The 24640-nt window shown below is 39.0% G+C and overlaps 1 protein-coding gene across 2 annotated transcripts in view; it reads left to right on the plus strand.

The window, feature by feature from the left end:
• LOC117403345 (tubby-related protein 4-like) overlaps positions 1 to 24640 on the plus strand; it is an 81740-nt gene that overhangs the window by 44249 nt on the left and 12851 nt on the right. For both annotated transcript variants that reach the window (XM_034005423.3, XM_059024143.1), the window contains exons 4-9: positions 2506 to 2667; positions 4842 to 5022; positions 7924 to 8058; positions 8254 to 8420; positions 20300 to 20524; positions 21140 to 21374. In XM_034005423.3, the coding sequence (XP_033861314.1) occupies positions 2506 to 2667; positions 4842 to 5022; positions 7924 to 8058; positions 8254 to 8420; positions 20300 to 20524; positions 21140 to 21374 (1105 nt within the window). The remainder of the gene's footprint in view (positions 1 to 2505; positions 2668 to 4841; positions 5023 to 7923; positions 8059 to 8253; positions 8421 to 20299; positions 20525 to 21139; positions 21375 to 24640) is intronic.

The following is a 24640-nucleotide window of genomic DNA, read 5'->3' on the forward strand; positions in this document are numbered from 1 at the left end:
TAAATAAACTCTTCAAGAAATAAATGTGGAAAAGGGATCAATTTTGGTTTTCGTTTATTACTCTCCTCATAACAGAAAATAGGATCACAACAAAACAAAACGTTGATCACTATAGGTAACATTTCATTTACATTGCTAGTCTTGAAAGTGTGAAGCATTTTTGAGTGATGTGCATTACCTGCATCTGTATCCCCTGATTCTGACACACTTGCCAAATCTGAAACAAAACTTTGCTGATGTTGTGTTAATGCCATTTTAGACACATATGTGGATTTTTGCCTTCAAATTAATGTGTCGCAATGTTTGCAAGAATATTCCGATAGTTTATCTGCACAAAAGAACAAAAGAAAATAATATTACTCCATACCGCTGTTTTCATATCGCACTAACACTAAGCTAAATGGGCAGAGCCAAAAAAAAAAGCTTGTTAGGGGAAACAAATACCCAGTAGATAGCGGCGACATTACAATCTTGTGTATCAGCAATTTCAGCTTTTGTAATGACGGACAGCTGATGCTCTACGGGCCAGAAGGATTGAGGAACCGTGCTGTATAGCATCAAACATTGCCGTATGTTGTTTATGCAAGGCTGAAGTAAAATGTACTGGTGGTACCAGCAACCTTACATACGGCAGTGTAGTCCTACATCTTAAAGTACCGGAACGCCAATTTAATTGAAGATTTTTTAAAAGAAATGATACAAATTCACGTTTTATTTGTACATTGAACATGCGACTTTTAGGCTACTCCCCCTTGATCAGTGCTGTCAGATTGGTGGTTTTCCAGTCAAATGTGGCTTGTTTTGAAAGCATCTAGCGGGTAAATGTTGTCTTTGGTGGTTTGGTTATTTTTGGGTATTTTTATCATCCGTGTTTTTTTCTATTCCTTTCGATTATGAGGTCATCTCCAGAGCAGAACTTCAATCACCACGATGCCCTTTTTTTACGAATTACACAAACGCTCAGTTATTTTTTATTCGTCGCCAATTTAAGAACTGTATCAGTGCAATTTTTATTGCTTTTACATTTATTTTTAAACACTATCTGCCGACAGTTCTGGACAATATAATTTTACACAATATTCTGAATATCTTTTTTTCACCTGGACCTACTGCATTAGATCTCATCAGATTAAAAACAGTGGTCCTGGTACTGTAAGTTGTGAGAACTGCCATTATAGTTTTAGTTATTGTGATACAGCTGGGGTAACTACAGTTGCAGTTTTGACTGTAAAACGCTTGTGCATCGTAGCATGACATTATTTTTTGGTCCTGAAAATGATAATGTGTGTGGCCATGGAACTTGCTTGAAAGTCCTTGTGTAAGGTTTTATATAAATTGTAATAATTTTATGTGCCCCTTTAAATGGTAAACACGTGAGAAACTCTGTCTCCTGAACATTGTATGATTTTCCTGTGTTTTAATGTAAATTTTTATTTATTTTTATTTATTTTTATTTTTTTTAATATACTGCTTAGCGTTGTCCTGTCCTTGTAGTTATGTAAATTTGCACCTAGTTTGAGGTGCCTCCAGTCTGAAAGTCATTATTATTATTATTTATTTATTAGCAGACGCCCTTATCCAGGGCGACTTACAATTGTTAGAAGATATCGCATTATTTTTACATACAATTACCCATTTATACAGTTGGGTTTTTACTGGAGCAATCTAGGTAAAGTACCTTGCTCAAGGGTACAGCAGCAGTGTCCCCCACAAGGGATTGAACCCACGACCCTCCGGTCAGGAGTCCAGAGCCCTAACCACTACTCCACACTGCTGCCCCCATGATAAGAAACTATTTTTTTATGACTCAAAGAGCAGTTGTGACCTCGGGCGGATGACTCTTCATTATGCATGAGTTGTTTCTACTTAAAATATTAATATTTAATCATAGGTGTGAACCATAATCAACCCAGTAAAACTGGTTCTAATCCACAAACTACTGCTAGGAGTGGCGCGCTGTGCCTCTGTTGGCGCATCTCAAAGCGCCTGCTGGCGCACCTCTAGTGACGGGGGAGCCAACTGTTCATTGGTGAAAGTAGGTGATTTCCACTACCTGTGGGATGTAACCTGCCCTGAATATTAGTCTGTAACTTGTATTTCGTTGCTCAAGATTCCATCTATCGAGACCTGTAGATTTTTACCTGCAGCTTTGCAGCTCGATTACTACCTGTCGAGACCGTAATCACATGCTTCTGTACTGTCTTTGGAATTGCTTTGTTCCTGAATTAAACTCTTTTGATTGAAGATTACCTGAAGAAGACTGACTTATTATTTTTAAGAAGAAAATAAACCTATTATTATTACACTTGATTTCACTTGGAAAAATAGCGTACAAACCCTGTCTAACTGCTTTAACTTTACCCATGCTGCTTGTTTAGTAGATACTATGTTAACAGAAAAAGCTTTCTTGAACAGTGATACACATTTGTTATATCGTAGTGCTAATTTGAACATAATAATCGTGGCACAAATTGGTTTTAAGTTTTGCCTTGGTTTGTTCTGAAGGTGAGCGACTTTACGTGGAGCCATGATGGGACCCAAGCTCTTATTTCATACCGGGATGGCTTTGTACTGGTTGGGTCGGTTAGTGGACAAAGGCACTGGTCTTCAGAGATCAACCTGGAGAGCCAGATCACTTGTGGAATATGGACACCGGATGACCAACAGGTACTACTTTTTCTTCTTTTTCTTTTATTAGGGACACCTTTTGATCACCAGGGACTTTCATAATTAAAAATGTACTGAAACTGTTAGAACCCTTTAATTCCAGGGCCACAATTTATCTACTGTGATCCAGACACAGAGATCAGAAAACATTCTCCATCATGTCTGGTGGTATGGAAACAGGGTATAACTGCTGATCAGAGCTGTGTTGTCCACATTAGTAAAGATGAACTGTGATTATGGTCTTTCAAGAAAGATTTGGGATTGTAATGTAAATCTAAATGTCTTTTCTGAAACATGCAGCCCCCATCAATATGCATAAGTGACGTATCTATATAAAAAAGAGAATATCTGATCAAGGCATAATAAAATTAATGAAACAACGAGAAGATATGAACTACAAAATATTTCAACTAATATCTTTGATCAGTTTTTGTGGGAGTTTTTTAATCTGATGTGCACAGACGAAACGGTTGGTAGCTATAGATAAGGGATTTTAGGCAGGTGTTTAATGGTTGTGAAAGATTTCTGGTTTAATCAGTTTACAGCTCATTTAACCCTGTAATGAGGTACTCAGATTTATCTTTTTTTTTTACGTGACAACATTATGGCTAAACTATAACAGAGCTGTTAGTCTGAATACAAATGCTGAAACTCCGGGCTGAAGTAAATGTAACCCGGGAAAGCTATATTTAACTAAATGTGTCGTATTTTGATTACATTCTACTGTATAAATTAAAAAACAAAACAAAACAAAAAAACACTGTATTATGGGTAATGTAGCATGTCATTAAGAGCCATAGATAATTCTGTTGGGTTGTGATTATGTTTTGCTATTAGGGATTTTTATTTGTTATTCTGTATTATGCCAACAGCTGGACTGTGTGTCTTATATATATAAAAGCATAGTTAATAAGTAGAGCACATACATTTGAGTTTATTGATGTTGTCTGGTGGATTAGAACATAAGAAAGCGTATGTACGAGAGCTCATTCTGCCCATCGATGCTCCTGCATTAGTTTCCATGACACCACGAACACAGCACTGACTCATATTTTGATAACTTGTTGCCTGACATGGAGCAGGCAGCTTACATTTTCTTTTCCATTTTCTTTTTTGTTTTCTTGCCTTTCTATGATATTTGCAATCCTTCCTTAGTTTTAGACAAAATGTCAGTGATGCTGTTCTAAACCCAAATCATCAGATTCTGTTAATGATTCCTGTGTCTGAGCTAACAAGTACAGTACAGAAATGAGATATAAAGTTAGTGTTACGATAATACTGTTAAATTGACACATCTAATTATTACTCGACTAGAGGCAGAAGCTGCATTTTCTAAAAACAAAGCAGGTTCAGTGAGGGGTCAAGATTGGATGCTCCTGGTAGCCATGGAAACTCACTATGAAAGAAGAAGTGCAAGAGAAATTAGAAGTAATGGAAACATTTTCAAAACAGTTTAAAGCACTTTCCCAAGGTCATACAGAACAATTTAACAAAACTCAATATTCAAACAATGGCACTCAAATATAATAATGGTAAAGGGAAAGTGAAATAAAACAATGTTAGAATGTCATTTGAAGCTACTTGCTCTTTAAATGGCAGCCATCACTAGGTGGTTATTATTCTTACTGGCAAATTCAACATCCAAACAGACAAAGGATTAATTTCCATTTGTTGTATTAATGATGACTACTGGGTGAGTTTCTAAATACTAGGAATGGAGATACTTGAACAACCATTATTCTACTGTATGTCTAATTGTACTATTGTCTAGTTCTTTAGTACATGCATATTCAAATGAGATGTGCACAACCAGATTCCACTAATGTGTTACAAAAATAGACTTAAGAAGGCTGAAAACACGAACATGCATTCACTCAATCTGTGCTTTTTAAAAGGTGGTTGAGGAGTCACTCGTGTGAGCCACCAGGGCCAACAGTGTGCTGTTCAGTTTAACCCTTGGTAAGATAAGCACGTTTTGTGAGGGAGATGTGGGTAGCCTTTTACGAGCAGAGATTTTCAGCTAGGCTGCACTAAAAACAGTGCTTTCTAAATAGAACTTATGGTGTTTAGTGACTGGAAGGAAAAACATGTTTTATTTGCTGCACAAAGTCTCCAGATGACCCCGGTGATCAGGCTTCCAAGTGATAGCTTGGTCTTGTTGTCTTCCCCTACAGGTGCTGTTTGGCACCTTGGATGGCCAGGTGATTGTGATGGACTGCCACGGGCGGATGCTGGCTCACGTGCTCCTCCACGAGTCGGACGGCATTGTGAGCATGTCCTGGAACTACCCCAGCTTCCTGGTGGAGGACAGCAGTGAGAGTGACACTGACTCAGATGACTATTCCCCACCACAAGGTATCATGATGTGTTTTTATTTATTTATTTATTTATTTATTTATTTATTTATTTATTTTTAAATAGCACGGTAGGTCTAAGTGAGTACAGTTGATGGGGGTTGAAAAGCAAGGATGTATTTTAGAAAAGGTATTGCTGTCAGGGCAGCACCCAGCTTTACATGGTTCAAAGAGAATGACAAATGTTTGCTTTTGTTAGGGCATAGCTTGTGACAAATTGATTAATCTTAAAAAATAATAAAAATAGCTCCATTTTAGGCAACATGGAAAGATTGGAAGAAGCTACTGTAATGCTATAGCGCTGGAAGACACCTGACAATGTCACCTTAAGCTATAATTACAGGGTTCTGGTAGAAAGATACTGCAACAAACACATTATTCTTGGCTGAACTTGTAACTTCTGCTGTTGTAGGTGACTGGGCTGTAGCTGAGCAGTATTCATATAATTATTGTTTAAAGAAAGAAGTCACTAACAAGGCCAAAAAGACCTCTGATTTACTTCACTTTGCAAAACATACAATGCAAAGAAAATCCTGATCCTTATTCGAAAATATGCACAAAAAAAGCCAATTAAGATTTTTTTTCATTGTTTTTATTTACTGTTATCAGTTGTCCAAGATCAGTGCTAATCGGGGTCTGTGAATCTGGCCGATTCATCTAGCCGTTACAAGGATTTAATTAAGTAACTGTGAGAAGGTGGTGAGTGGTGAATATCAAATAATACACACAGTACACTGTAATACTCCCAAAACAGTCCATGTTTGTTTAAATGATTGAATTATTTACAAAAGAAAACTAGTCCAAAAACACGGCGGGTTTCCTCCGTGCACGAAACTGTGCATTGTGATGGGGAAGTGATCCGAGTGCCTGTGACAGTTGCATTTAAACGGTGAATCGTAATGGTGAGCTGGTTCCTAGGCTGCAACTCCTGATCTCCGTGCTACGCATCTGCAGAAACAAAAATAACAAACTACAGGCTCCGGCTGGATGATTAGTTTCATCGTAAGAGGGAGTATCTGCCCGGCACCAGCCTTTCTCCAATCGCTCCCTGCCCTGTAGCCGATCGCAATAGATTTGTTTCGTGTACGTGCAGCTACGCGCTTCCACCAAGATGACCGACTTCGGGTTTCTGCCCACCGTCCCGCAAGGCTCTGTCCTCGGCCCCCTGTTATTCAGTGTTGATATGTTTCCCCTCGGCCACATTTTAAGGTCTCATGGCATACGCTATCATTTTTACGTAGACGACACTCAAATCTATATTAATTCTAAACCTGATATCAATGTTGCTGCCTCTGCCCTAACTGCCTGTATCTCTGATATAAAAAATTGGATGTCGCAAAATTTTTTACATCTTAACTGTGACAAGACTGAGGTAATGCTGTTAGGTACTCCCCGCCAGCTAGGAAAAACCAATGCTTTAAATCTGTCTGTTGATGGAACATTGCTAGAGGTCAGTTCTAAGATGAAAAATTTGGGGGTGATTTTCAATCCTGGGTTAACTTTTGAATCGCATGTGCTGAATACTGTCAAGGTTTCTTTTTTACACCTTTGAAATATTGACAGACTGCGTCCCATGCTTTCTCTACCTGCAGCTGAAAAACTGGTTCATGCTTTTGTTTTCTCCAGGATCGATTACTGTAACGCCCTGCTTGCTGGGGTGTCTAATAGCATCCACACTAAAATTCAATTTGTCCAAAACTCTGCAGCCAGAATTTTGTCTCGGTCCCGCTGAAGAGATTACGTTATTCCTGTATTGGAGGCCTTGCACTGGCTGCCTATCAGATTCAGAATTGATTTTAAAATTTTAATGCTGACATATAAGGCTCTTCATGGGCTAGCTCCGACTTATCTGTCAGATCTTTTATCTTTTTACACTCATACTTGCAACCTCCGCTCTGCTGCTCTCGGACTGCTGTGTGTCCCGCCTGTTCGCCAAATTATGGAACTCAATTCCACTAGAGATCAGGGACTCAGCTTCTTTGAGTGTTTTTAAAGCTAATTTAAAGACTTACTTTTTTAGAAAGGCGTTTTTATGATTTTTATGATTGTTTTATTTCCTTGTGCTTTTTTATGTATAATCTTTTAATTTTATTGCTGTACTATTAATTGTGAAGCGCTCTGAGATGATTGCTTTTAAGGGTGCTATGCAAAATAAAGTTTATTATTATTATTATTATTATTATTATTATTATTATTATTATTATTATTATTATTATTATTACCGTGAAGCATACCGTCCACCTTACACAGCGCCCTTTCTGGTCAGGAGGGAGATTTACAGTTTAGACTCTTTCTCTCTTTGTCACAGTAACAGCTAAAATCCAAGTACCACAGACAAGAGGAAGGGGGGCGAGGTCAAAAAGTTTGAGAACCACTGGTCTAGAGTGTAAAGCTTAAGTTAGAGCAGAGACAAAAAAATTGAAATATCTGAAATGTAAATTAAAAGAATACTCAACACACAACAAGAACAGTTTGGTGTTTAAGACTAAGAAGCGCAGCCCCAGGGTTCACTGTGCACTGTTAATGACCTTGCACACACTCACTATACATGTGCAAATCCCTTATTGCTGACAGGAATGTGTCCTTGTTCAAATCTGCCCAATAATAATTTAATAATATGTATATTGATTGTATTCATTACATACTGTATAACTTGTTCGATGCAAACAGCTTTTAGTTTAGCATTTATATGAACAGCTAATAATGAATAGCTTGGAACACATGTATATATTTTTCCATAAATTTAGAGGAAAACATTTAGTTAGGTAAAAGGGTGGAGACCTTTCTGACCCTCAAGAACTTCTAGTAGTTAAAAAAGGAACCTGACCCAGTTATCATCTCTTATTCTGGTGGAATGTTTATTTTTTATCATTATTAATGGAATGGTTATTTGATTTCCTAGATGGTCCGACTGTCTATCCAATTCCAGTACAGAACATGAAACCCCTGCTAACAGTCAGCTTTACGTCCGGCGACATCAGTCTAATGAACAACTATGATGACCTGTCTCCTGCTGTTATCCGCTCAGGACTGAAGGGTACGTATATACTACAGTCACCAAAAATAAATAAATAAATACATTAAAAAAAAAAAAGACTGTTCAGTAAAATTAGACTTGATCATCTTTAACCATTCTTGCCTATCTGTGTCATGAATACACCTACCGACTGTACTGAAAAAGATTTGGTAAGTGTTTATGTTGTTTAAGTTGTTTCTCTGTGTTTATTATCAGATGTCGTTGTTCAGTGGTGCGCACAGGGAGATCTTCTGGCAGTGGCAGGGATTGAGAGGCAGAGCCTTCCAACAGACCCCGGTTGTGCCCACCTCTTAAGGAACGCGCTTGTTAAATTTTACAACGTCCGTGGAGAGCATATCTACACACTGGAGACCCCAGCCCAGGTGAGAGGGGATGCTCTTAGGGCACAATTGACGGAACAGAATTTTTTACCTCGTATGATAAACTCCACTCATAAAGTGAACTCCTGGTTTCTATGTTGCTTGGGTCAGCAGAACAAACCAATCTCTTACACAGAGATCATTGTGATACAATCATTTTTTAAACAACTTCCTTGGAAATACTTGTTGAGCCTACTAGGTGCACCCTCTTGAAACAGCACCATCTTGTGGGGACAAGCTCTTTTCTTTCAAATGTGTTAATAGTGTGTATAATTTCGACAGATGATATCAATATTATTTTTAAGTTTTTTTTTCTATCTTTATCAATTTAAAATGGTGACAGTTGCGCAATATTATGTGTCATTTTTTTTCAGAAACCATAAAAACATTTAGCTTTTTCAACAGGCTATACAGTCAATTATCCAAACTAATTGGGACCGATAGTAGTTTGTATAATCGATTTGTATGGATATTCGAACAGGTATTAACCCTTTGAGTAGTGAGTTCTAAAATGCACTGCCGGTCCTACGGGAGTGAGTTTTTTTTTTCTACTGCATGTGCTTGATTATTACGAGTACAGCGTACAAACAAGCTGAAAACTACATGTTTGTATGTATGTAATGAACACTGACAACATACAGACAAATCATTTTTACCACAAATAAATCAAACAAATAAATATGTTTTACTTTGTCATAGTGAAAGGTTTTGACTAAAAAATAACAGGTAGACAATAAACAACGGGTTGGAACAACCACAACAACACGTCCTAACAAAAAAAAAGGGCGAGAGAGAGAGAGCGACATGAATAAATCATATCCGGGTATGTACATATGTAGAAATGGGTATGTACATATACCCGTGTACAGGTGTAAACGGGTACATGTACACACAAAACTAAAAACCAAAATCATTGTTTCTAATACTACATAAAAAGAAAATATAACACTACTTCCGCTATGACGGCTGCATTGTACTCTATGGAGGAGCGTACGCGTCTGCCAGCTGACTGTGCCTGCATCCAGGAGCTGTGTTGTAAACAGACTCGGTTCCATTGAACACTATTGTGTAAACACATGTAAACTGGTACATACAAACCTGTAAAACCAAAATGTTTTTTTTTTTTTTTCTAATAGTAATATAAAAAAGAATATATAACATACGTTTCATATTAGGCACCTAAGTTGTTATCCTACCTGTCATTTCAGTTTGCTGTATGCATCTGAGTGCAGCTTACTGTATTCCAATCAAAATGACTAATTTCAAGATTAAATATTTCCTTCTGATATATTCCCAGTTGCATTTGTGGAACAACCAGCGAGGCTTTCACTAAGTTTGCATCTTGACAAATCCACAATCATAGCAATCTCTGTATCGTAGTCAGTCTACAAACAAAAATAAAAAATAAAAAAACACGTGTGCTAGGAGGAGGGGGAGTTTCTTGTTTGCTGCATTTACAAAAATAAAAAAAAGTAATATCTTACGTTATATTAAAAAAAAAGCCATGTATTGTAATGCATGGGTCACATTGACCCATGTGGCGGTTCTAGGTAGAACTGTTTATAACTTTATTATTTTTGCGATTCTGGCTATCAAACGCCGTCTGGATATTTAATTCATATATTTAGGAAACGTAAAAAATGGACACACACATACGATTTACAACGGAAGAGTAATTAACATTTTAAATCCAAAATGGGCTAAATTGACCTGCATGGAGGTTCTAGTGTTAACACCTCCAGTTAAGGTAATGAAATACTGTCATTAAACGTACCATATACCAAACTTTGAAAATCATCAAATAATACAATTCGGTACAACTTTGACACATTACAGAACTTTAGGAATCATTAAACTTAAAAAAAGAAATTCAGTAAAATGTTTCTATACTTTGATCTCCAGCCCTTACTGACGAAATCAAGAATTTCCTTAACTGCAACAATTTAAAGCACTCCATCTAAGGTTTAGGTGGTCTGAATAATTCTGTAACTTTCATTTGCCTCACTCTGCTGATCCTTTTTTTGGCAGCTAAGTCTCATAGCCGTTTTAGCAGCAGAAGCGGTGTGCGTTATACACCAAAAGTAATTTATCATGCGATTACAGGTGCGTTCAGTTGATTAAACAGTACGGTTGATCAAAGATCGGATAATTAACTCTCTACTGCATATATATATATATATATATATATATATATATATATATATATATATAATTTTAAACGTTAAGTATTTTCTTATTACTGTGTTATTCTATGACCTGAGGGACCTTAGAATACTTCCTGAAAGTTTTGTTGAAAAATATTAATGTTTGGGCAAATTACTAGACATTGTTTCACCTGAGTTATTGCAGTGCCATAATAAACGTTTATTCTTATAGGGTCTATAAGCAATAATGGACACTACTCTCGGTTTTATTTTCTCAAAATAAACATTTATAAATAAAATAGTTCTTAAATCCATTATTATCAGTAATAAGGGGGAAAGAACCATGTTACACAATCACAGTCCTTAAAGGGTTAAAGTTAAAGTTTTATAAACTGGTAAAACACAGATTGTGAAGATCACATGTCATAATTTACACAATATCATTAAACAAACAAATCATACCTGTTTTAAGCATTCATTTGCTAGTCAGTTTGTAACAAGCCTAATTCAAATGTCTGAATCACAGGATTTTGCCCATAAATTTTAGTTCCCACAGCTAGGAAGTTTGGGCAATAGAAATTTTTTTTCGAAAGCTCTCCAAATTTGAGCTAATGTCCTTATTGTATTACAAAACATTGAGCTGCCCAGGCCCTGGGGTTTCATCAATTACTAAAGATAATTTCTCACCACTCAAAAGATCTTTAATTGCAGCTGGTGGATAGCAAAGACTTTCTGGGCAAGTGTGCACTGCCAATGCATACTTGCGAAGCATAGCTAATAAAAAAAGCTTGAACCACAGACAGCATTCATTGGAATCGCCTGAAAGGACAACGTGCGTACCAGGTCGTGTGGAAAATCTACAACTTCTTCCTCCTTTTATTATTATTATTATTATTATTATTATTATTATTATTATTATTATTAATAATTAGTCATTTAGCAGACACTTTTATCCAAAGCAACTTACAAAGACTAGGGGGTGAAATATGCATCACAACAGCTACTGCAAAGTCACTAACAGTAAGACCTTGGTTTTACGTCTCATCCGAAGGACGGAGAACAAGGAGGTTAAGTGACTTGCTCAGGGTCACACACAGTGGGATTAAACTGGGAACCTCCTGGTAACAATCCCCTTTCTGTAACCACTGTCCCACCAAGCCTCCTTTTGGTCTCATTCTTCCCAGACAGGCTTCCATTGAAGCCTGGGTTAACTTTGCTTGAGTTTCTTTCAAATTCATGGTCAGGGTATTCACTGCAATATTACTCCAGTGATTTTCTTTTGTGACCCATTATTGAAATAGAACAACAAACGTGGCCTATATTACTGTACAGTGCTGTTGAGCCGCCTGCCACAAACGTAATTGCGTTTATGCTCTTCCTCAATTTTGACCCCACTTTAATGAATGCTGCATAAACTATCTGCAGCTCCAGTCCGCTAATGCCAGAGCCTAACTTTTAGCAGATCTGTAAATACATGCTTTATGCAGCATTCATTACAACATGTTTTATACACATTAAGGTGAGACTCGCAAGCAACATTTTTCTTAATTTATCAATTAAATCATTTATATGTGAGCAGTGAAATCATCGTTTACTGTAATTTACCGCTAAAATCAAATCATTCCAAGCCTATGTGTTAATAATGTTTTGAAGCTTAGCTTAGCTTTGGGAATAATAATAATAATAATAATAATAATAATAATAATAATAATAATAATAATAATAATAATAATATTTTTTTTGTATTTGACTTGGAAACTGATTACAGTATTTCTAGAAAGCAGTAATACACACATCCAGTATTTAATTTAAAGTCTTTAAGTACAACAAGATTGTATATTTTTCATTTTGTTTCTTGAAAGGGTATTTTAAAATGTTTTTCATGGCCAGTAATACGAATACAGCAACATTATGTTAATGATTCTCAGTTAAATCAACAGCCACATATTAAATAAAATTAATAAAAATCCAGTAATTGTTTGCTCATTTGCTTAAAGATAAGGTATTTTTTCTGTCTAGCGGAAATTGGTGTTTATTGTGTCACTTTACCTAGCTTCACTGTTTCGTTACCTAGCACCGAACTGCAGATAAGTTAGAAGTAATGAGTGATAAGCAAAAGAAAGTGCAGCGCTGCATGTCACCTGAACCCACAGGCACAGCTGCCGCAGTTCTGATAACACAGGGGAGTACACTAACTGCTGTGAAATCTCAAGAAGAAAAATGGCATAAACAGCTCATCAGGGTCGATTTAAGATGTTGGTATAGACATTACAGCCGAGATGACCAAGCAGAAGAACAACTTCTTCTTATGTATTTCTTAGCAGATGCCCTTACCCTGGGTGACATATGGTTGTATACAAAAAATACATATCAAGAATTACAGTACAATTAAGAGCAAGATACAAAATACAATGACTTCAGTCCTAATAAGAGCAAATACAAAACACAGTACGATTTGATGTCGGGGCAGTTCAAGAGCAGATAACAGTGTTGATATTTACATCAGGGTTAGATACAAGTGCAAGTGAAATACAAAATACTACAGATTGGGTTAAGTGTAGGATTAAATACAGTAAAATAGGGAGCAGATAAGTGCAAGTTAAAGTTCATTAAAGGCTATATTGTCCAGAAGGGAAGAGTTGAGTTTGACAGGTGTTGTCTGAAGACGTGTGTCTTGAGAACATAGTTAGAGTAAGAACACAAATAATTGTTTAAATGTGAACCGGAAGACCTTCATGGCAGCATAGATTGTTCTGGTATTCTCTTTCTAGAAAATGGCTTGCATACATTGCAGTGGCAGTGTTTTTTTGATATTACATATAGAGATTGAATAAAATACAGAAGCCAACCTGATTGCATAATCCCCATTACATGATGGTTCAGAGGTTGGTGACCAGTCATAAACCTTTACTCACGCAGCATCGCCCACCTAAATTTGTGCTAGTGCTATCACATCAAAACAACACATTCATTGATAATGACGGTTGTAGTCTGAAAACTAGAACAATATTATATCCACTTAGTTTCTTAGTTTATAAATAAAACAAACAAAAACCAACTCAACTTCAAGTGCTGGAAAGGAACACGATGTTCTGGCATTGTTGAGATAGTTACAATTTAAATATAGCAGTGCTCAAGACTCACGACTCAAGACTGGTGGGCAGGGCTATCGATCCTGTGTTGGATGGCAAGTTCTGTATTATACAGGGATGATTGAAAATAATAGAATTACAGTATGCACTCTTTAAAACTCTAATTTTAGCTTAGGGACCCACAAATACAGAAGGCATAGGCAATGAGTTCTCAAGGTGAAACGGGTTATTTTTAATATTTAATTTCTTACCTGTTTATTGTCGTATTTGCGTGTTCTCTGTCATTCCCTATAGTTTTCAGCTTGGATTGATATTTAACAGGCTTACTAAATAATGTTCTATTTCAGCCACTTAAAAAGCTGCGTTTCTGAAGTGAGATGGTTTAAGAAGTGGCCTTTAGGGATGTGCAACTGTAACTGTAGATGGTGTAACATTTACCTTTTTAAAAATGGTGTTATTACTGTGTTTGTTCGACCTTAGTACCACACAGTAAGGTAATGGAAAACAATAGCTACATAATATACCAAACCCAACTGCATTTATAGTTTACATCATTAAGATGTATAAGTTCTGATTCAGCTACTGTACTGTAAAAAGGTCCTTCCCCTGCAGATCCTGCTGTATCTTGAATGAGTGCAGATGTACTTTGTTTTAGTGAGTTTGTAGGTGAGATTTGTAAGTGTGTGTGGCAGGATTGCACAGTGTGACAGAGATCGAAAGATTCTTGGTGTTAGATCTCCCTCTCGACCTGTGAGGGCACGGTGCACGAGGAACAGAGTACCCTTAATTAAATGGCACGACAATTTATTCCGTAGGGTAGATGGAAGTCGGTCATTTAGGATGGGGGCGGAGCCACGGCACCCAAGCTCATTGACCTGGACGGTAAGCGGCATGGCATCCGAGGACTGGAGGAGCGGATGCGCTCGTTAACCTTGGGGTCATGGGCGAGGGTATAAATAGGGTCATGGCTTGAGTGATCTGTTCCTTTGCATATGGTTAAGTTAACTAACCGAGAAGGAGCCCGTACTGTGAATAAACCGTGAGTGTTTTCGTGTCTGTGTATTAACACTGTGTGTCTTGTGTGTTATTTGTCACTGAAGATTACTGAGCACGATCCGGAGCTGCAGCCGCAGGCCAGCGAAAAACCCGGACTTCACCACGCACCTTTCCACTACAGGAACTGTCTTTGTTTTCACCACTAGCACTAAAATCACTCACTGTCTAAATTGTGTCTGTGTTTTGTGTTTTGTGTTTTGTGTGGGTGACGGAACGGGACTTTGGGTTACGGGTCAAACCCGTGGGATTACAAACCGAAGTGATACACACCGCTGTACCACTTCCAACACTGTTATTATTTGCAGGTTTGCCTTAAGGCTCTGGACATTTATTAAATTAAACACCCTTGCACCTGTACAAACGTTGTCTGTGTGATTACTGTGCTCTGCACTGCACTCACCTGCACGTCTTTACCACTTTGCCACACACAGTCAGAAATATTTTTGTTGGGTTGATTTGCTGTTGGAAAGAAAATCATTATTTACCCTTGCACTTGGAAGCAAAGCATTTTGTGTGTTTGTCTTTTGAATAACTGAGTTTCCCGTAAATGAATAATTTATAAGTGAATGCTCTGTTTAGTCTAGCAGCTCATGATGAGCCAGAAACACTGTACTTCAAATGATGACTGAGCCAAAGCAGTTACTGTGAGATTTACAGATTCACTCTGCCTCAGTCATCTGAGTTGAAGTTTCAAAGAGGAGATGTCATAGATGGCTTAAAAGGGACAGAACAGGGGCACACAATAGATGGCTTTTGGTTTAGTTATATTGAATGCGAGAATGTACAGTTCTCATTCAGGTACGAAATGTAACCATTTCCGCATGGGTATTTACCTCCTAAAGACCCGGAAACCTGAATAATTATACCAAAGCTGCTTGACCAAACCTGTGACACAGTCATGGCTCGCCCCGTGGACATAAGAAGACTGCGAGCACACATCTCAGTGCCATTTTTCCTTTCAAGACTAACCTGACAGGAGGAGCCTGGTATCAGATAAGTACTTGTTGATTATGACTGTATAATTTTCGCTAATTAGTGTTTTACATAATTTATGCAATAATTTATTTACGTTGCAATAGTTTTTTTTTTTTTTTAAATAATTACGAGTATATTGTGAACTGCAGCCTGTTCGTTACGTCCCGCAGCGGCCTTGTGCGCTGCGTGAAGCCAGCAGCTTGAGTTGCTCCTTCCAAGGGATCAAGCAACATAAGTCATCTGTCTTTGTTCTCCCCCCAGACTGCATAGCTCCAGCTGGAGTTAAATACAATTCTCGTTTTTAAATTACGAAACGTTTATTTTGTGAACTGTAATTGTGTTATTGTTTTCTGTGGAGAAACATTTCTCTCCTGTTGTATTTTCTGTGTTTTTTTTTAACAGAAATACTCACACAGCTGCTGGACCAAGATAAGTGGTTCGGTTGAGATTGTTTGCAGTCTTTCCCACAGTATCTTGCTGCTGCTTTGGTGACTGCTTTTGCATCAGCATTGCGAAAGGCTGTTAGTACCTCTAACAAGCAGGCTTCCCTCAGTCTTGTGTGGTGGTACTGACCAGGGGCTTGCACAGGTGGCCATCCCTGTACATTGCTACCCGTGGTAACTGCGAACCGGTGGACCCGTACAGTACCGTAACCAAGGTCACCGACCCGCTCCATTCTCCCAACCCAGTACCGAACCGGGACTGAGGTTACTGCACCGGTGCCAACCCGGTGCTAAAGGCACTGAACCTCCCCAGTACCACCCCGACCTGGTACCGTCTCGGTTTCCGACCCCATACCGTACTCACCTGGTGCTAAAGTCACTGAACCGATATCGAACCAACCCAGTACCGAACTGGTTCCGACCCGGTGCTAAAGTCACCGAACCGGTACATAACCGACGCGGTATTGTCCCGGTACCGTCCTGGTTCCGACCTAGTACTGTTCCATACTGGCCCAGTGCTAAAGTCACTGAACCGATCAAGTACCGTCCGGGTACCGACCTGGTTTCTACCCGGGCCTACAGGGCCCGCTACCGACCAGTGCTTACGCCCCTGGTCCGGTACCAAAACGGTCTTGTTCGGGTCTTGGCCTGACTGGTTGCTATCTATAAGCAGATTGAGGCAGCACCTGTACGTCTGTATACTGTAAACTGCATTGCTTGCTTCTTGCATCATGCCTGGGTTTTATCCCTGCGACACATACAAGGGCAGTCTGCCTGTTAAGGACAAGCACGGCAGATGCTCTTCCTGCCTGGGGCCAGAACACGCTAAGGAGGCACTGGTGAAGTTTTGTGCACCTTTCTCTAAGAGCACGCTGGAGAAACATCTCTCCCGCAGCTCTACAGAGCGCTCTGCGTTCCTTACTCCTGCACAGCGCTCTTCCCCATCACCCTCTGTTAGATAGGTGGTTGCATCTTCACCTCATGGCTCTGTGCCAAGGGAGACCGGATGACGCACCTGGGAAGGTAGCCTACGCAGGGAACTGTCTTCACAGTCTTCTTCATCTTCCTCTGCCTCTCCTTTTCCTCCCCCGAGAAGAGAAGAGTCGCCTTCCAAACGATCAGCTGACTCAAAGCAGATGGAAAAGCTCTGAGCAGCTGTTTCACACCAAGGAACAGTTCTAGCAGAATTACTGCGTGAACGTTAAACGCTGCCTGACCCGCCTGTCCCCTTGGGGCCCCAAGGGGCTACGAGCACAGATTGGCCACAGATGAAGGGGACGAACAGGACCTGGCATTCCCCTCTGAGGGCGTGGAGTCAGACAGCAGTCCTCTGCGGTTAAGCTCTCCCTATCAGCAGAGCTTCTACCGCTGATCAAGAGGGCCAATGGAGGGCCAATGCAGTCTTGCAAGTGCCCTGGCATGCACAAGACAAGGCACAAGACAAGGCAAGACAGTCCATCTTTGATGATGAGCCTACCACCTCCCCCGTGTCCCCCCCAGTGCACCCAGATTTTCATTTTGAGAACCAGTCGTCCTCGGTCATCAGGCTACAGCTCCTGCTGTTTTCCCGTCGGTGGACACCCTATATAGGGTGCATGATGCTGAGAAGCTGGTGGAGGCTTCAATTGCCGCTTTAGTACAGACGGTTATGTGACAGGGTGGCGCAAGGGATGAGGCCCAGAGACAGACTGCAGTTCAAACAAAAGACTTTTATTAAATAAAAAACACAAAATAAACAGGCACGAGGGCCAAACAAAAGGTTTTTAAAACACAAACAATAATCACAAAGTAAAACTTGCAAAAATAAGGCTTCCAGGCTGAGCTTTGCCTTCACTGGAATACAAAATTTAAAAAAGCACACAAAGAAAAACCCAGCAAGCAACAAAAAAAAACAACAACCTGCTTGCTTCCTCAGCTACCTCTCTCTTACTGAGGAGCTGAGGCCTCCTTTTATGTCAGGTGGCTGGGTGCTAATTGATTACTAATGATTCCCACCTGACACAATAAACCTGGGCAGGGAGGATAATTTAATCCCACCCATGCCAATATTTCCAAGGGCAGAGCCCTGCTCTGCCACAGGGTAATTTAGCGCTCCTGTCCAAGGATGCTATGTGTCCGAACAAGCAGTGCAGGGTCTCAGAGGTGATCCTCAAGCGTTTGCCGCATGGCTGGACAACTATAATAGTATTCTGGTAGCCTACCAGTTCTATTTGCTGGGGTCCCTCTCTGGCAGTCACAGGCCCTCACCACAACAGCTGGATGAGCTGGTTAATGAGAACCTGCTTCATGTGTCAAAGCTCAACGGGCAGGCTGTAGGCAGGAACCTGGCTACGCTGATAGCTACATGTAGGCAGCTCTGGCTTTCCCAGGCACACAGAAAACCAGGGCATACCTTTGGTCCTACGGTAGACAAGATGCTGCAGCACTCTCATCGCACGCGGGAATCCACAAAGGAGCTGAACTTAATCAAAAACATACAAACAACCTAATATGTCAAACTGTTCATGGATAATAAAATATGTTGAATATACTGTAGCTTAATGCTTTATCGTTCAGGCCCGTAAAAAAAAGAGGGTGCAAATCAGTTGAATGTCTGAAATTTGATTTATATAAAGTGGAGTCTGATAACTCTGTGGGTGCTCCAGGGCCAATAAGATATTCTTATATTTTTTTTTTATCATGCATTTGCCTCTGTGTAGTGTAGAGTAGTCCAGTATATTATTTAGTGGACGGTTCGGTACTGTACATACTCAAAAATGAAACGAAGAAACCAATCTATAACGCATTTCTTTTAGAAGAAGCCAACTCTAGGTATGAATGTTTAGTGATTTTATTTCTTCTTATATCATGGTAATGCCTTCCCCCTCCCCTGATATAGTGATTCATAGCTGTTAGATTTTAGTACTTTTCATGCATAGTATTTTTGATGCCATGGGCTAGAAGAATTGGAGATAATTCTATCCATAAATTCACTGTTCGACGACAGCAGTTTTAAAAAATATTTGTTTTCCCAAATGTTCTCTTTAGAGAAAAAAACATCCAAAGAGGTACTGTTTTTCATACTGATGTGTAGAAAATGTGTAAACCAGGCAGCTGAGTTTGCTTTTTTATGGGTTTCATTCGGTTTGACGCTGAATCCATGATTTCGTACGTTACTTACTGTCAGCTTCATAAGAAATTGCGACACTAAGAGAAATAAATTCAGGCATATCTGGGTTAATATTGTGGTTCATGAACCAGGGATCCTAGTTTTCCGCAATAAAAAAATAAACAAATTCTCAGATTTAAAAAAAAAATACAAATCCGCGTTATTCTGCAATTTAAATAAAAGGCTAAAATTGCCTGTTAAGGACAAGCATGGTATATTTTTACATTCCAAGGAGGTTAGCTCACCAGTGCCATCAACCAATAATATAAACAAATTGTACTTTAAACACTACAAATACTTCTGTGTAAAAATAATAAAAACCCAGAAATAGTATTGATATTAGTTTATCTCCGAGCTAGTCTTTGCTATCTGGATGGCCAAACTCATTGACCCAATCTTAGGGGTGATTTTTTCTTGTTTTCGGCATCTTTAAGCAGCTTGTTCAATAGTAACAATGCACTGGATACTGAAGTAAACTGCAGCTACGTTTCAGCGTGAATGTGACAGTGCGCCTTGTTCATCCTTGACCTCTGTACACCAGAAGCAGTTTTATTGAAAAGTATGTTTACTTAAATTTAAAGCAACATTGTCTGTGTTGATGATTAAACTATATGATAAGTGTATTGATTTGGTTCTCAAACAAACAAAAAAATGCCTTGCATGTTTTTTGCCCCACCCCAAGTGTAGAACAAAAAATTCTCCGACGCATTCCGCAGCAAACGGATTCCTATGATCCCTGTTCATGACCGTGGCTACCACTGTAGGTAAATGTTGAACATTTCTAAATGTTTTGTAAGAAATGTTCTCCCTAATTGCCAAGATGGGAAAAACAGAGTACCCAACTTGCTGTTTCTAGCATATGCATAATATCAATCCAAAATTCACGCTCTGTTTTGCTTGACAAACTAAGAGATTTTCTACCTGTCTGGAGGTTTTAAAAGCTTCCTTGAAAGCACTGGCAAAATTGTGCAATCGGATCAACCAATATGATGCATAGTGATGATATATGATTGTCTCTTTGCAGCGGCCCATAACTACAATATGCTGGGGACACAGAGACTCACGGCTGTTTCTGGCTTGTGGACCGGCGCTGTACGTTGTTCGGGTCGAACACAAGATCGCCAACCTGCAACTCCTGTGCCAGCAGGCCACAGCTAGCGCTCTGCATGAAGAAAAGGATATCAGCAAGTTGACACTGCCGTCCCGCCTCTGCTCAGACCTCACCACTGCCTTCATACCAACAATCAAGGTACCAGCAACTCGCTTCTTTTATGCCACTTTTTGCAAACAATAGAATAGGATACCCATCGGTTTTAGTCATTGATAGAACTCTGTATATAAGACAAATTAATTGAAATGGTTTAATTAAAGATTATACAAAAAACATGGCTAGCAGATAGAAAGTACAACATACAATCGTGCCTTGCTGCAACGGGCAATACCATACTCCCAAACTAAAAGCTTAAACTCGTGAGTAATTTAAACAGGTATTTCATTTTTAAAATCACTCACTGCAGACGTGCATTGCTATAGACTGGTACTCAGTTGTAAAGATGATGGAAATGCAGCTTTTCTTGTTGTGAAATTAACACATTATTAACCGTCTTGTTTCATTTAATACCTGACGTCAAAATATCATGTTCAAAGGAATTACTCTGAATTTCTAATTACCTGCATTTAATATTCATGAAACTGTCATAAACTGTTGTCTGTCTTAAACACTTCCTGAATTAAATAACTAACTATTCCAAAAACATTTTAAAAAAGGTGCTCTCCATCTTCAAATAAAAGATCTCTGGTGCTTGATGAACAAGTCATTCCTCTTGTCTGATTATCAGAGAGAACACTCTCTTGCTTATTGCAGCCTCCCATCCCCGACACAAACAATATGCGGGACTTTGTGAGCTACCCAACAGCAGGGAACGAGCGGCTGCACTGCAGTATGAAGCGCACAGAGGACAACCCCGAGGTGGGTGGCCCGTGCTACACACTCTATCTGGAGTACCTGGGCGGCCTGGTGCCCATTCTCAAGGGAAGACGCATCAGCAAGCTGCGCCCAGAGTTTGTCATCATGGATCCCACGACTGATGGCAAAGCCGGTAAGGTGGTGGTGCAGTTATTACAAAGGAGACACATACTGTACTGTTCATCCAGGCACACAGAACCTGCTTTTTTGAACAATGTAACATTTTAATGGAAGAGGATTATTAAGGTCTTTACACCAAAATGCTATTTTCAACATTTTTTTATGACAAAAATGTAATGTTACAAAACAAGTAACCAGCAACCCCGATTTATTGAAGGATTTTCTTTAAAAAAAAAAAAAAAATGCATTTTGATGTAAAGATCAATATATTTGGCTGTTTTTTTTTGTTTTTTTTTTACCCCGCAAAGTATGGCGTAATAAAATAAGATATTGTTCTCAGTATTTAGGGGATATTGAGATTTTATACCATTAAGACTTCAAATACTGCAAATACTCACCTGTATGAAACTCTGCTTAGGTTCAGCTAAGGTGACTGAGGTAGGTGGATTTGTCTTCAAGCACGTAAAGCCACATATTACATAAGGAGAAGATGTTTAATACAGGGTGTTCTTGGGGGACCATTGTAATCAAGCATGTGACAGAATGCTATACAATCTGTGACTTGTTTGTTACTGAAAATTGAGGGAGCTTTCGTTTTTTGTTTCACACTGGAACCGTCCACATCTGTATTTCACTGTTAATGACATAAATAAGTTATTTCTTAAATCATCTTTATAATTCTAGTATTAACCAATTTTGGGCTGGATAGTCTTAGATTTCAGTGTTTCTAACTTTAACAGTAACATATGTGTGTGCTGTAGTAGCGACTCCTGACTTTAATAAGTGGGGAGGCTAAATATATTTTTTTTTATACGCAATAAAACGTTGCACGTTTCAAAAGGTACTTCGTAATTGAATAAGAAATGTAATACAGTAATATAGTATAAGCAGCACACAAGGCAAGCAACTGAATATAACAAAAACATCATGGACTGACTTGATTGATGAATCTTGACTGATGTAATTTGTAAAAATAATATTTTTACAGCCTGTGGAAGATTTTTGAAATCACTGTAGCCCACAGAAATCCACTGGGAAGATGAAGAGCCGGTTTGAAAAACCAAACTGCGAATACTCGCAGTCAACCATTTTGTTTTTTCGTACCATGAGCAATTAAAAAGGTTCCTGTTTAAGAAGGTCCAATTTAGGAAATAGCGTATGAATTTAAAAAATCTACAGTGTACTGTGTGGAAATTGAAAATTAAGCGAGTAGCCCACGTGACCCATAATCTGCCTGGCAACAGACACGTCAAGATTAAGCCTAATTATGAGTGGTAGAGGCTAGCCGCAAGCTTGCATCGTGTAGCCAATACAAATACATTAAAACGTGACAGACAGAGGGTGATTTCAGGTGGAAGACACAGAATCCCACCTATTTTGAAGCTACATTAGCCAATAGCAATACAGTAGACCTTGGAAAGCATGACGTTGAGTAAGCTTTTTTTTAACTTTTACATAATTACATATAGGCTTAGCCTCCATAGCCTCTTATGACGAGCCGTCACTGTGTGCGTTAGTGTGTGTGTGCATATATATCATCATCTTCAGCCTTTTTCAATCCACTGCTGGATGAAGGCCTCCCCAAGATTCTTCCACAAAAGCCTGCGTTCCTCATCCATGTTGCTCTGGCGTGATTCCTAATTTCATCTTGCCATCTTCCTGGAGGTCTTCTTCTGGGTTGCTTTATATCTCTTGGGATCCAGTCTAGTATCTCCTTGGTCTAGCGATGATCTGTTCTTCTTGCTACATGTCCGGCCCACTGCCATTTCAGTTTTTTCGCTCATATAATAACATTGCACTTTTGTTTGTGCTCTTATCCATTCCTTCCTTTTCCTGTCTCTTCTTGTTATTTCTAGCATGCATCTTTCCATACTCCGTTGAGTCGTTTGTCATTTTTGAGTCTTTTTTGCATTTTGCAGGTTTCGCATCCGTAAGTTAGCACTGGAGCACGCATTGGCCGAAGACTTTCCTCTTGAGGCATAAGGGTAGTTTCCCTTTCAGAAACATGCTTAATCTTCCAAAGGCACTCCAGCCCATTTTTGCTCTTCTGTTGATTTTGCATATTTGGTTCTCTGTTGCCAAAACTAACTGTCCTAAGTAGTTATTGACTTCTTCAAGCTTGATCCCATTGACTTCAATTGCTGGTGGTGTGGTATATTTATTGAACATGACTTCAGGTTCATTTTCAAACCCGCTTTGATGCTAGCCTCGTGTAGTTCTTATATTGTTGTTTGTAATTCTTCTGGGCACATTGTAAATATGAGGATGTTGTCAGCAAATCGTAGGCAATTCAAGTAGGCTTCATTGATCTTCAGCCCCTTATTTTCCCAATCCAGTGTTTTGAAAATGTCTTCTAAGGTGGCGGTGAAGAGCTTTGGGGAAATTGTATCTCCTTGATAATTTTGTCGTTGTTTTTATGGAGTCTTACTGTGGATGTTTCATTCTTGTATATGATGCTGATCAAGTCTCTGTATGCTTTCTCAATTCATTGTTTTTTTCAGATAGCTTAATACAGATCTTGTGTAAACAGAGTCAAAGGCTTTTTCATAGTCGATGAATCCCAAGCAAAGTGGTAGTTTGTACTCTTTGCTGGTTTGAATCACTTGCCATACAACTTGAAGATGATCCATTGTGCTAAATCCACTCCTAAATCCTGCTTGCTCACTTGATTGTGCCGAGTCAAATTTATCTTGAAGTCTGTTGGTGAGTATCTTGGTAAAAATGTTGTATATTATAGGAAGTTAACTATAGGTTAATAGGTCTGTAGTTCTTGAGGTCTTCTTTATCTCCTTTTCTGTAAAAGTATCACCGATGCGTTGTTCCAGTTGTTTGGCACTTTCTTTTGCTTAATACAATCTGTAAAAATACTTGACAGTATTTTTGTCAGTTCTTCACCTCCTTCTTTCACAATGTCAATCGTTATGCCATCTTCTCCAGGTGCCTTTCCTGTCTTCATATGTTTGATAGTATGTTTCACTTCTTCCGGTAGAACATCTTCCTTGGGTTGCATTTTTTCCATCTCGTCTTCATCATCTGCTATTGCTCTTTTCATCTTGATATAATTTTCTGTAAAAGTCTTCGATTCTCTTCAAAATCAATTTGCGGTTCTTGATGACAGTCCCGTCCTCTTGTTTGATTGCTAAAATCTTTTTTCCCCGACAATTAGTCTTTGTTTTGCTTTCTTCATGCTTCGGTTGTTTTCAACAATTTTCTCTACCAGCCTACAGTTGAACTACCGTATATCCTGAATAATGTGCTTTCTTACTGTCTTGCAGAGCT

The sequence above is a fragment of the Acipenser ruthenus genome, chromosome 5, assembly GCF_902713425.1.
Source record: "Acipenser ruthenus chromosome 5, fAciRut3.2 maternal haplotype, whole genome shotgun sequence".
NCBI lineage: Eukaryota > Metazoa > Chordata > Actinopteri > Acipenseriformes > Acipenseridae > Acipenser > Acipenser ruthenus.